At 46.2% G+C, this 14096-nt stretch overlaps 2 protein-coding genes across 8 annotated transcripts in view; one reads left to right on the forward strand and one right to left on the reverse strand.

The window, feature by feature from the left end:
* Positions 1-2628, reverse strand: part of LOC309642077 (uncharacterized protein) — a gene marked incomplete at its 5' end in the record, with an annotated part of 32649 nt that extends 30021 nt beyond the window's left edge. Inside the window, one exon of the mRNA XM_082423037.1 lies at positions 1631-2628. Coding sequence (XP_082279163.1) covers positions 1816-2628 — 813 coding nt within the window. The 3' untranslated portion in view covers positions 1631-1815. The remainder of the gene's footprint in view (positions 1-1630) is intronic.
* EGLN1 (egl-9 family hypoxia inducible factor 1) overlaps positions 2552-14096 on the forward strand; it is a 57657-nt gene continuing 46112 nt past the window's right edge. For 5 of the 7 annotated variants that reach the window (XR_014252955.1, XM_082423018.1, XM_082423019.1 and 2 more), the window contains exon 1: positions 2596-3654. Coding sequence is in view for 6 of the 7 variants with exons in the window: in XM_082423018.1 (XP_082279144.1) it covers positions 2734-3654 (921 nt within the window). In the remaining variant the exon portion in view is untranslated. Of the gene's footprint in view, positions 3655-14096 lie in introns of all 7 variants that reach the window. The other 2 variants (XM_082423021.1, XM_082423022.1) reach the window with 2 other exon arrangements.

Raw genomic sequence — 14096 nt, forward strand, 5'->3', positions numbered from 1 at the left:
TGTTTATAAGATAAATTCCTGCATGACAGTGTGGATCTTCTCTGTAACATTTGAAGAAATGACAACAGCTACATGCCGGTGGAGTTCTAGAATCTCCTTGGTGAACTTGTCATTCACTGGCTATTGCATGGTCAGCAGATGGTTTGGTGAAACCTCACTAATTTGGAATGAGTTCACAGGTTATTAAACCTGAGTAAGTGAAAATTCTGAAATCATCGATCTTTGGAAGTATTTGAAACACATTTTATATTTGTTCTATTCATGAAAAATTTGAAAGTGTCACATTTGACTAATTATTTTCAAGATACACATGTTCAGTTTGTGATTTTGTATACTTAATTGGAACAAAATGAAAGCTAATAAAGGTTTTGATACGGACATCTAATCTTTTAGGTAGATATCAACGAAAATACATGAAAAAAGCATAGAGAGATGTAAATACACTTCTTTGCATGCCGCAGACCTAAATAGTAATTTTTAAAGTTATTGCTGGACTACTTTTAATATCTACAAATAACTAAATTTAGAAGAATCAAGTGTTTGTAGAATGAGTGTTCCCTAGCAAACTTGAGAATACTTAATCAGTTATCATTACTACAGCAAAAGGAGGCCAAGGAAGTCTTAGATTTCACTTGTATTGAAATTATATTTTACTTTTATAATTTACGTATGTCAAAACGTTTTAAAAGCTAACTTTTTAAGCCATTTTAAAGACTTTCTAAATTAATCGATTTGAAATCTTGATTAGTGCAATGGGCAGGGCTAGCAATTCCTTTTTCTGTGTTCCCACCCCGTCCTATCCACCCTCTCTTAGGGCATTTACTCTGAGCTCTAGGTTGTCATTATTTGTTTACACGTCCGCCCCCTGCACGGAACTTATCTGTCTTCCAAAGGCCAAGCTAATTGGAATTACTGTCCTCTTTCACCAGATTGGATCCCCAGGGTACTGTTTATTTATATGGCAGAATTTAATGACAGTTTTAAGTTCTGTGTAGTTGATGAAGAGTTTTTGGATTCAGGCTAGTTTTTAAAAAAATATTCTACAAAGTGGTTTATAAGTCCCTATATTATTCTGCTTTTAACCTTACACATGTCAGCTCTTGTGTTGTTAATCTGGAAGGCTAACATCTCAAGGACTGCTGAAGTTACCTGCAGTCTATTCAGCTGGTACAGAAGCCCAGCACAGCATTTCCCACATTAGCAGGTGCTCAATAAAGATGGTGAACATCGCAATCACAGCCCTTTTTATTCCAAAAATAAATGGCAGGGCGGAAAGAAACACCGTTGGCTTATTTCTGGTAAAGTTTTTATGTACTATAAAAGAAAGAATTGTACTCATCAGCATAGCACAAATTCTAATAATAAGAGATACTTCTGTTTAAACTTAAAAGTCTTTAATGCAGTGATGCCCATTTGCCCTCCCTCCTCCCCGCGCCCCGGCCAGATCCACTTCTCAGGAGCAGTTCCAGCAGTTTGAGCTTAAGTGCCTGAATGTGGACCCTGAAATGAGCTTTGATTACCTTAGTCGACTAGGTAGCCAAACATTTTTTCACGAGGGTTTAAACTCCGCAAGATTTCACAGGATTTAAAAATGGTTAAAAAAAAAAAAAAAAGCATCGAATTTCAGTACCTTTAAATTTGGCTGAAACGGGGCACAGGGGCTTGGACTGACACCGCAGCAATACTTAGTTTTGTTTTTAACCATTTCGGGCCTTCCTGAAATACAGGCTGTATTGGCGTAATGGAAAAAGGAGCCTTGGAATCCTAGAGTCTGGTTTCTGGGTTCCGTCCCGGTTCTGCGTGACCTTGGGCAAGTTACTTTACTTCTCTGAATTTCCGTTTCCTCCGATGCAACACGACGATGGCAGCAGCCACCTTGCAACGTAGTCTGGAGCGCGCCTGGAACACACCCAGTCGGCCGCACACAAACAGCAGCCATATTAAGGCCGCCCAGCTCCGCGACGACCTCGCGGCCGCGCTCTGCCCAGCAGGTGTCGGTACCGCCCGGAGCGCGGGCCCGGCGGCGGCGGCGGCGGCGGCGCGGACCCCTCCCTTCCGCCGCTCTTGGGCCTGCCCCTCGGCGTCCCCGGGCGGGCCGCGGCAGCGTCCCGGGCCCGCCCCGGACGCAGTTGGCGAGGGCGGCGAGGGCCCCGAGGGCACCAGACCGGGCTCCGAGCCCCAGTCGGCCGAGTGCGGGAGAGCGGAGGCGGCCCGGGCACCGCCTGCGCCCGAGCGCGAGCGCGCGGCCACCGCCCCCTCGGCCCACCCCTCGCCCTGCCCCGCCCCCCGCCCTCGCGCGCCGCCCGCCCGGGTCGCAGCGGGGCCGTGGTGTACGTGCAGAGCGCGCAGAGCGAGTGGCGCCCGCACGCCCTGCGCTGCTCCGCGGGCCGAGCCGGGCCGCCCGGGACGCTGAGGCGGCGGCGGCCGAGGCGGCGGATCTCGCGCGCCGGGCCCGCGTGCCCGAGCGGAGGTCGCCGTCCGCCGCGCAGGCCGCGCTCCTTCAGCCCGCGGCGGCGATGAGGCGCTGAGGCGGCGGCCGGCGCCGCGCGGCGGGACCGGAGGACGAGGAAGCGGCCCGGCCGAGGGCGCGGGGCGCCGGCCTCCCGAGGCGAGGGGCGGCGGGTGCATGGCGCAGTGACGGCCCTTGCGGCTCCGCCCGCTCCCCGGCCCCAGGCGAGGCCGTCCGGCCGCCACCCCTCCTGCTCGGCCGCCGCCTCCACCGCCGCCGCCGCCATGGCCAATGACAGCGGCGGGCCCGGCGGGCCGAGCCCGAGCGAGCGAGACCGGCAGTACTGCGAGCTGTGCGGGAAGATGGAGAACCTGCTGCGCTGCAGCCGCTGCCGCAGCTCCTTCTACTGCAGCAAGGAGCACCAGCGCCAGGACTGGAAGAAGCACAAGCTCGTGTGCCAGGGCGGCGAGGGCGCCCTCGCCTCCGGAGCGGGCCAGCCCCAGCATCCCGGCCCCGCGCCGCCGCCCAGGGCCGCCGGGGCCGGGGCCAGGGAGGCCAGGAAGGCGGCGCCGCGCCGGGACAGAGCCGCCGCCGCCGAGGCCGCGGGCCCGCGGGTCGCCGGAGACGCGGCCAAGGCGAAGGCGAAGGCCAAGCCGGCGGCCGACCTCGCGGCGGCCGCGTCCCCGCCTCGCGCGGTGCCCGGCGGCCAGGGCCCGGCGGCGGCGGCCGCCGCCGAGGCGGAGCCCGCGAAGGAGGAGCCGCTGGCCCGCTCGTCGCTGTACCAGGAGAAGGCGAACCTGTACCCGCCGAGCAGCGCGCCGGGCGAGGCGCTGAGCCCCGGCGGCGGCCTGCGGCCCAACGGGCAGACGAAGCCGCTGCCGGCGCTGAAGCTGGCGCTGGAGTACATCGTGCCCTGCATGAACAAGCACGGCATCTGCGTGGTGGACGACTTCTTGGGCAAGGAGACCGGGCAGCAGATCGGCGACGAGGTGCGCGCCCTGCACGACACCGGCAAGTTCACGGACGGGCAGCTGGTCAGCCAGAAGAGCGACTCGTCCAAGGACATCCGAGGCGATAAGATCACCTGGATCGAGGGCAAGGAGCCCGGCTGCGAAACCATCGGGCTGCTCATGAGCAGCATGGACGACCTGATCCGCCACTGTAACGGGAAGCTGGGCAACTACAAGATCAATGGCCGGACGAAAGTAAGTGTGTGCCGGGAGTGGGCGCGGGGCGAGGGAACGCGGTGTGTGTGTGTAAAAGGGGTTTCCTTCTTGTGCAGCACCCCGTGGAGCAAACGGATAGCATCCACCTCCTGCCGGCTCACACCCTCCTGCGTCTGATTGCACGGTCTTCTGGCTAAACTTAGGCTCTCCCTTGAACTTTGCAGTTTTCTCTTTTCCCTCGCACAGTGAGTCGGCTCAAGCCTCGCTGGAGCTCTAGGCGCCCGACGGGGATGATCAGAGTGCTATCCGAAGCAAGTGCTGGTTCCGCATCAGCCTTGTGTTTGCAGCGGCTCTTCAAGTCCCCGTGGGCTTTGAACCACTCATCAGCTTCCGACTTCCACAGTCGAATGTTGTGTTTAGTGAGGAACCTGCCAGCCGCCCACAGAAAGGTGCATTTAAAATAAGCATTTAGGCCGAAGACTCCTTACGTTCAGGAAGAGCCCGGCCGTTCCCCTCCCCCTCTTACAGCTCTCATCCCTCTCCCTGTTCCTGCTGTTTTGAAACCCACTGCTATACGGGGGAAGAAGTATTTCCGTTTTCAGACCGCTCAGTGTAGGTAGGTTACATTTTTAGCATAGGTTTCCTTTATTTGCTTTTGTTAGTATAATCCCGCTGTTGAAAAAGAACTGTTTTGTAGCTTCCTGGAAAAAAAACCCAAAACCCCCATGGAATTGGAGCAGGAGAGAGGGCTCCCTCTTAAGTCTCGATTTGGTGAAATCTTTGTTTTCTCTTGACTGTTGTAGTTTTTCCCCAACAGATTCTTCCGTTCCTACCTAGTCTGATGGCTCTTGCCTCCTCACTGTGGTAAATGATAGACTCTCCTTCTCTGTACTCTCCTGTGGTTCTTTTCCATTTTACTCCCCAGATCTTAATCTTTTCTTTGTATCCAGCTCCACTCCGGGCCACCCTACTCCACCCTCCTCCACCATCCATCTCTGTCTGATCTTGTGAGTTTGAGGAGATCATCGCACGTGGGTGTTTGTACACAGACACTGACTCTTCCCAGTAGTTCTTTTGTGTGTGTCAGACCATCTGTTTTGACAGTCATTACGTGTGACTCTCAGACTGCCCAAAAGGCTAGGCATAGGCAATGAGGAAAGTTCTAAACGGGAAAATTTGGTGGGAAAAGACAAGGTAAAGTCTAGTTTACGCATTGCTGCTTCGTTGCTGGATGAAGGCACGTGTCTTAATATCATACGGTCGCCAAAAAAAAAAAAAAAAAAAGGTGAACACTTGCTTAACACTAAGCTGGAAGGAAAAAAGAGCCTGATTAAATGCCAACTTCGGTCTTTAATGCAATTCTCATTTGTATACATATATTTTTTTAAATTTGTTATGGATCAAATCTGAAACTAGCCATCAACCCTAGAGGAAGGAAAGCTTGAAAAAGCTTGAAGGCATATTAATGTAACTGTATAAAACTGACCGAAGTGTGTATATAGTTGGGGCACAAGCTTCAGGTGAAGTCATGAAGAAGATAATGTCCTGAATCTTCCTTGCTCTGCTTTCCTTAGTTAATTTAGCTTTCAAAGTTAAGCTAAATCCTCTTCTCTCCTATCTTCCAGTTTTTACCTGCCCTTCTCAGGGAAGGGACAGCAGTCAGCCTAGCTCTTACCAAAAGGGCCTCCTAATGGGGAGGCTGTTAGAGAATAGCCACCTCTTCCCTCAGGAGTGCCAGTGGTTGAAGGGCCATTTAGGTGTTAGATCACCTGACTACACAGGTCATGTGAAGGAAGGATGGATTTTAAACTCTTTAGATTTTGATCTTATGCTCACGTTAATTTTAGAGGCACAATTTCAGGATCTGTGAATGGTTTTAGGGAATCCCTTTCATTGTACTTCTTGGTTGAGAGAGGTTTTGGTAATCTTGATTGATTGTGTAGTTTAAGCATTCCTAAAAGAAGCTAAAGATGCTTGCTTGGGGGGAATGGAAAGGCAATCAGATTACCAGCCACCATATATTGAGCAACCTCAGTGTGCTGGGCGCCAGGTTAGGCTCCATACAGCCATGGTCACAGTAATTTTAATCCTGTGACATCGGTAGCATTATTCTTACTGTACGTTTGAGGATATTTTAGCTCCGACTTGGCTAAGGCCTACCACTTATGATAACCTAGCTGGGATTCAAACTTAGGGTCATTCAGACATCAAGCCCTGTGCTTTTTCTACTACACTGGATATGGGTAGGATATTAAATGAGAAGATGTAGATTACTTAGCACACTCTTGGAACGAAAATTTGATATACATATTTTGTTGACAGTGAGAGCGGTAGCCTTGTATGTGAATAATTGTAGTTTATCTTTGGACTGTAGGAACTTCTTTTATTACAATGTTTGTTTCAGATAGTGACTGAAAAGCCAGTTAAATTTATCCACCTGGATCATGCTTATACTCCTAAGAGAGGCGGAATATGGGTACTATATGTGATTGCAGAGAGGGTCTTCAGTTAAGGGTTTTATCATCCTTTACGACATTATAGTGATTTTAAAAGGTACTTGCCTCAAATGTGTGGTATTTTTCTCACATAGATTTTCACAGCAACTCTGTAAAATATTCAGGTTGTTGGTGTATTATCCCTGTTTACAGATGAGGCAAGTGACCTCAGGAAAGGTCACTTGTTGGAAATCCTGCAGCATACCAGGACTTAAATTCAGGTTTTCTGACCGAGATTTGGTGTTCTTCATTTACACTGTCTATTCTGTATGGTCTTTGTGCATGTCAGTGCCTGATAATCAGATGATGTATAATTTATAATTGGCTGTGGCTCATTCAGTATATTCTTGGATTTCTCCCAAGTTTCTGCTTCCAGCGCGCTCATCTGGCCACTGTTTGTCCAGCTACTTTAAAAGAGGAACCACAAGGGAAAGATGAAGAAATACAGGAAAAAAACAGGAACATGATCGTGGCCACTGAGCTCCAGTTTCCACTTTCTCTGGTCCTTTTTTGGGATTTTCCCCCTTTTTGCCCTTAAACTGCCCTTTGATCCTTTATCCTTTCTCACACCCTTTCTTCCATCAAGAAGACTTGCAGCGATGTCCAAGAGGAAGGAGGCACGGCCTGCTGATTTGTGAAGAGTAGCTTTGGGTGGGCCGTAAGAAATCATAGGTGCCTTTACTTGGGGTAGAGGAAGAAGAATGCAGAGGAGTGCAGATCCTGGGAAAATGTGCAACTATTCACTTGGAGTTTCTTTTTTTTTTTTTTTAATTTATTTGTTTTATTTATTTATTTTTGGCTGCGTTGGGTCTTCGTTGCTGCACACGGGCTTTCTCTAGCTGCGGCGAGCGGGGGCTACTCTTCGTTGCGGTGCGCGGGCTTCTCACTGCGGTGGCTTCTCTTGTTGCAGAGCACAGGCTCTAGGCGTGCAGGCTTCAGTAGTTGCGGGACGTGGGCTCAGTAGTTGTGGCTCGCGGGCTTAGTCGCTCTGTGGCATGTGAGATCTTCCCGGACCAGGGCTCGAACCCGTGTCCCCTACATTGGCAGGCGGATTCTTAACCACTGCGCCACCAGGGAAGCCCTCAGTTGGAGTTTCTTAACCACTCTGAAGGAAAACATTTGCCTGTTACAATAAAACTACTAGAATCATATACATGTTTTTGGAATTTTGTCTAGAACTTACTCTGTTCAATTAAAATGTACATAAAGAGAAGGAGTGATAAAATAAGACCAATAAGCAGCAGATTCTATTCCTGAGATTTTTCACCAGTCCTGCAGTTAATTGGGCAGCTCTAGCTGATTTTGGCTTTTAGAGCAAAGAGTAGGATAAGGAAAGACCTGATCCTTTATTATCACTACCATAGAGATGTGGTGTCAGTCCTGTTAGATGTTACAAACAAAACCAAACAAAACTGCCTTCTCAATCTACTTCTGCCACTTTCTCTATACTCTTGGCTCCCAGGATGTACTAATTGAAACAGCTTGTTTAATGTTTTCATAGCTACGTCACAGTTCAAGATCAAAGTCAATTATTCTGTATTCAGAAAGGCTGAAAATATTACAACTTCCGTAATAGCAGTTTTGCATAGTGCTTTACTGTTTTAAAAGAGAGGCAGGTGGACTGAAAGAGTAGTCTTAATAGGTTGTGGCAACCAAGTTCAACTTTGTAGGAAAACATTTTGTACGGTGAATTAGTGTACGTGTAGTTTACGTATATGGTAACTTCTTTAATTCTAAAGGAATTTTAGTTTAAATTAACAGGTTGTTGGTTTTTCAAAAATGTTTATAGCTCTTCCCTTATCTACCGCCTAATAAGCCACAAAAATTTCCTGCAAAACCTTAGTCACACAGGAGGAGAGCATCTGAACGTAGAAGGATAGTGGACTTTGTGCTGCTGTGAAACCTGGCTTGGATTCTGGATGTGCCACTGTTTCTGTGTCCTTGAGCCAGTTGCTTAAGCTTTCTGAGCCTCAGTTATTCCATTCGGAAAATGGTGTTAAATGATGCCTGCCTTTTCTGTCTCTCAGGCTTGCTGTGAGGAACGTATATAATCTTGCATGTAAAGGCACTTTTTTAATTGTAAAGCACTATGCAAAAGTGTCCTTAACTTACTCTTCTCATTTAGAAAATTTTCTAGTTTTCTGATTTCTTTCTTTAAAAGAGTTCTGTGCTTTTCCTGTCTTTTCCTCTTTAATAAGCTAGAGGAAAAAAGACTTTAGAATGATCACCCATTTTTGACTATTTTTGACTTCCCCTCCATACACACAGACACACAAACACACACACACACACACACACACACACACACACTTTTTTTTTTAAACAGAGGAAATAAGTCCCAGAGAGGTTAAGTGCCTTGTTCAAGGTCAGAGAGCTGGTTAGTGATTTACTTCATTCTTATATCTGCACCTTAATGCTGCATCTCATGTAAAAATCACGTGTTCCCACTTAACTAATTTTGGTGTCTTTTATGCCATTTTTGAGGCTACGCTTGAACATTTATGACTTCCTTTTCTTCTCCCTTTTACTCCTGTCACTCTACAGTTTGGCTTATTCTAGTTTAAATTTTCCTCCTTTCGATAATTCCTCCCTAATTTCCCTAGATGTTCTTTATTTGCCTCCTTTTTCCCTCTGTTGTTAAAGCCATTTTCCCTGAAGCAGGCCCACTCTCTCTTATTTCCTTAGTTGGAACTGTCTTTCTGCTCTGTGTGTCTGATTTAAATGTTTATTCTCTGTTTTCCTTTCCCCCTTTTTCCCCTATTAGGCATGAAGTCTGTCTTTGTTCATCTTCTAGCATGTTCTCTGAAGCCTGTGCCTTCCCAGTATGCCTTTGGATTGATGTTATCAGCTTAGTTGTTTTTATTTAATTTTTCTCTTTAGGCTTTTAAAGCAACACCAAATGTTTCAGTCTCCCTTTCATTTGCACACATTCTTGATCAGTGTTTCATAGATGCATTTTAGTGCTGCATTTGCATTCTACCTCCTTTTCCACTGTGCCCTTGTTTCTGCACCTGAAACATTGTGACCACAGGATGGCATTCAGATGATTATTTGAACCATATTCATGGCTTGTCTTTGACTCTTTCTGTTCCAGCTAAAAACTTTCTATTCTAAAAAACAAAACAAAGAAACAACCAAAAAAACTGACAGATGATTAACCAAAGTCTTCCCTTAAAATGGTTTATTTCACACCTGTATTCCTTAGCCCAGACTCTGAATTGTTTTGCCATCTTTATTGGAATGTTTTGCGTTTCATTATCACATTTTTCCAGAACCAAGTCACAGTTTTATTTCTGAAGAGCTTGGATCGTATCTGTACCCTCTGTCTGTTTGCTCGCTGAAATCACCGTAAAATTTTCTTGGGTTTGGAGTTCTCATTTTCTTTATTCAGTGTCCCAAATCCCATTTCTTTACCAAAGCGAAATACACGTACTCTTGCTCCTCCTGTCGTGTTCTCTGAGTCTTGTTTTGATAGTCTTTTCATGCGTTCGTTGAGTCAACAAATGACATGAAGTGAGTACTTTGCATGCACAGGTACTGTCCTAGGAGCTGGAATACCTGAACAAGAACGAAAATGCCCCATTCTCATGGAGCTTAAATTCCACTTGAGGCAGGTGAGGGGCAGGGAGAGACAGTTAATAAGAGATGTATGAGTAAGTGCATGACACCCTAGGTGGTAAATATTAAGACAAAAAAATAAACAAGGTAAGGACAGAGTGACCAGGGTGTTTTCTTTTACATAGGATTGATAAAGTAATACGATATTACGTAGAGGCTTGAATGAAGTGAGGGCCCGGGTTACAGGGGTACGTGGGAGAAGAACATTCCAAGTAGAGGTACTAAGTAGCACATACCGCGGCCCTGACGTGGGGTGTGCTTGGCGTGTTCAGAACACAGCAAGGAGGAGGTCAGTGCGGCTCGAGCGGAGCGGAGGGGAGGGGACGGGTGAGAGCATGGTAGGAGGTGGGGTCAGTAAAGCGGGGCTTGGGAAGTAAGGTCGGTTCCTGTGGGATTTCGCCTGTGAGCCGTGGCAGGAGCTCTGGGTTGTATCCTAGGTGACACGGGAGGCCCCTGGAGAGCTTGTTCTAGGAGATCTCCGTGGCTGCTGTGGGGGGCAGATGGGAGGGAGCGAGAGTGGAAGCAGGGGCACCAGGTGGGAAATTGTTCCAGCAGCCTTGGCCCCAGGAGGTGGTCGCTCCCTTTACAGCAGTAGCTGCAGACCTGTGGAGAATTAGTTGCATTCTGGATATATTTTGAAAGTAGACTCAGTGAGATTTGCCGATGGATTAGTCGGAGGAATGAGAGAAAGGAAGGAGTTGAGAATGTCTCCATGTTTTTGGCTTGAGCAACTGGAAGGAGATAATTACTATTTCATCTTGCTCCAACCCTCCTGCTTTCCTCCTCTTGCCCGGCTCTTTCAGTTTCCATTTATAGCAGATTGTTGACACTTATTTCGCAGCTCAATCCAGAGGAGAAAAGGTCCGTGCTCTGCTTGTGCACATTCCTTCAGATTGGCTGTGCTTGCTGCTACTGCTGTTGACCTCACAGCGCCATCCTTTCTTCTCCAGAGGCTTTATGGCTTCTTTGCACTGTACGCTCTCATCAGCTCTGCCCCTGGGGCTGCCTGCGGGAATTACTGCAGGACATCTTGCTGAACTCCTGGTGCTGTCGACAAGTAGGTCTGTGCTCTCTTACATGAACTGCTCACTTAAGATGGCTTGTAGATACAAATCCATGTAAAAAGAATTACACAGATTCTGAAATTTAGGGAAACATAGGAGAAAATTGAATGGTTCAACATGAGAGACAAGCATAGATTTAAATTTCAAAATAAAATTAGAAATAGAACATCTTTGTTTAAACATGCTGTTGGAAGTAAAGCTATTGTAGAAAATTGAGACGAGGTAGGATGATGACCATGAAATATCAAAAATAATTCCTGACATATAGATGCAAACAACTATGTGATAGCTTAGTAGGAAAAGAAGGGGGAAGTTTATGATACCTTAGGGATCTGAAGAGATAGCAGAGAAATACAGCTCTCATCCCCTTGATGAGGAGCCAGACCCTGGAATTAGAAATAGAAGTACCACCTGTCAGATGGGAAGAGATAGGGTTAAAATTAGAATATGGTATCCAGGCCTTTTAAGCATAGGAAACCTTGCTTTTGACTTTAGGGTAAGGGAGGGTCACAAAAGTATGGGTAAACATTAAAATACTCTATATGAAATGATTAAAAAAAATTAAAACCTGAAAGGTCAAACTTGAGCTCTAGAATCGAGGAACCTTATAATCTCAACTTAATTCAAACAACTTCAGTTTCAGCCTGATTTTTGTATACATGGGAAATGTCAAATCCAGCCAGTTAATTGAAAGAGTCTAATCAGGAGTTTGAGTTATTAAAAGATTGGCCGCATCTGAATTTTTTCTCATTAATATTGGTACTCAACTCTCGTCTGTAGATGGTAACAAGAGGTTCTGAGTCCATAGTTTTGTCAGTAATTATCCTCTATTCTATCTCTAGGCATTTTTTACCGTCTATTATGTCTTCCACTGACTTCTGTTAGCATTACTTCTCTGAAATACAACCTTGAAAGTTACTTTTTAATTAGAAAATTGCGTGATTTTCCCCCATAGGCCAGGTCTTCGTGCTGCTTCAGTAGCACTATTGACCACCCCACCTCTAAAATCTTTGATCACTCATTTACTAGCCTGGATCTGAGCCTTTCAAGTGTTGTTTTCTTAGAATATTTTTCAGAATTTTCCTTATTTTCTCAGCTTCTAACTGTAGTTTTTTCTTAAAGCTCAGTTCTTAGCTTTCTGCTCAGCACTGTGAGAAGACACATGTAGGGGGAACTTGAAGCATCTATATTTCTAGACTTTTCTTCTCAGCTTATATTAGTTATCTGTTGCTATGTAACAATGTAACAAGTTGGACCAAAATGTAGTGACTTAAAATAACACACATTTATTATTTCAGTTTCTGTAGATCAGGAACCTGGGCACAGCCTAGTGGCTTCGCTGCCTCTCACGAGGCTGCAGTCAAGGCGTCAGCCAGGGTCGGTGGTCTCCTCCAGAGGCTCAAATGGGGAAGGATCTGCTTCCAGGCCCACTCAGTGGCTATCAGCAGCGTTCAGTTTCTCGTGGGTTGTTGGACTGAGGACCTCAGTTCCTTGCCATGTGGGCCTCTCCAGCACAGCAGCTTGCTTCATCAAAGTATGCAGATCAAAAAGGCAGTAAAGAATCCTCTATCAAGACTGAAGTCCCAGACTTTTGTAACTTAACCACAGATATGACATCCCATCACCTGTGCTGTATTTTTTTGGTTAGATAAAGTCACTAGGTTCATTTCACACTCAAGGGGAAGTAATTACACAAGGGTGTGAATACCATTTCTTAAGTTGCTTCTTCCTTTATAGTGTTTCCCCCTGAAGTGATACTGTTTTTTTTTTTTTAATTTATTTATTTTTATTTTATTTATTTTTGGCTGTGTTGGGTCTTCCTTGCTGCGCGTGGGCTTTCTCTAGTTGCAGTGAGCGGGGGCTGCTCTTCATTGTGGTGCACGGGCTTCTCATTGCAGCGGCTTCTCTTGTTGCGGAGTATGGGCTCTAGGTGCGCAGGCTTCAGTAGTTGTGGCACGTGGGCTCAGTAGTTGTGGCTCGCGGACTCTAGAGCGCAGGCTCAGTAGTTGTGGCGCACGGGCTTAGCTGCTCTGCGGCATGTGGGATCTTCCTGGACCAGGGCTCGAACCCGTGTCCCCTGCATTGGCAGGTGGATTCTCAACCACTGCGCCACCAGGGAAGCCCTGAAGTGATAGTTTTAATGGTCTGTGGTTTGTCTTCTCTTTTTGCTCTGGTCTATATCTTTTTCTCCCTGGGTGCTCTTATGTGCTGGAGGAAGCACAAGTTCTTAAGCTAGTTTGCCTGTGTTCAAGCTCTTGTTTTGCTACTTAATTGCTCTCTGATTTTAGGCAAATTTTCTAACAATTAAAGTATCGCTTTCTCATCAGTATATTAGGAGTTAATAATGGTACCTAATTCAATAAGGTTTGTTTAGAGATAGGTGAGATACCTGAGAAATGCTCAGCAGATTATCAGTGTTCATTTAATATTAGCTGTAACTATAATAACAGGAGGAGGAGGAGGAGAGCAACCATGACTTCAGCTATCAGGAGTTCTTCAAGACTCCTTGATCCGTCTCTTACCCTGGCATCTGTAAAGGACTAACGGACGTCTCCACTTGAATGTTCTACAAGTAGTGCAAACCCAGCATGGTTAAGACTGAAGTTTCCTCTTGGAGGGGATCAGGGTTGGTGGGGCTCTCTGATGGGAGAACAGGTTTAAAACTGAACCTGTTTGCAAAACCCATTTATTTTTTTCAACAACTATTTACGGTGTCTAATGTATGCCCAGATCAATGCTAGGCACTGAGAGTACCACGATGCCCAGGTCAAGGTAATTCTCTCTGCCCTTCCCAAGTTTATTGTCTGAGGGGAAGATAACACTGAACCTGCAGTTCCATGTGTGATGGATGTTTATGAAATGTACTGGAGCCCATGGGAGCATGTTAGAGGAGACCTAGGTTGGTCTGCAAGCCAGGAAAGGTGTCCTTGAAGAAGCACTTATTTAGACAGACTTATGATGGATGAGTTCATTTCAGTGGAATAAGTCCAGTGAAAGTCTTCAAGTCTGAAAAAGCATGATGTTTTAGAGGAACATTCTTTCCTTTATCAGTATGTAAATTTTGCTCACTTAAAAATTATTTCCTGTGTCTTGTTCCTCATTCCCGTTTACACTTTCCTAAGAGACTCATCCTTGTCTCTGTCCTAGATCATTAGAAACGCCTACTTTTTCTCTTTTTGGATCTTTCCTTACCAGTCCAGTCTATCCTTTACCTCTCGTGTTACCTTTCTGAAACACAGATCATATCACTCTGCTGCTTGAAAAATATGTTTCCCCTTCAAGTCTTGGTATGCCATACAGATAT

This window comes from Balaenoptera physalus, assembly GCF_965194825.1.
Source record: "Balaenoptera physalus genome assembly, chromosome: 14".
Taxonomy (NCBI): domain Eukaryota; kingdom Metazoa; phylum Chordata; class Mammalia; order Artiodactyla; family Balaenopteridae; genus Balaenoptera; species Balaenoptera physalus.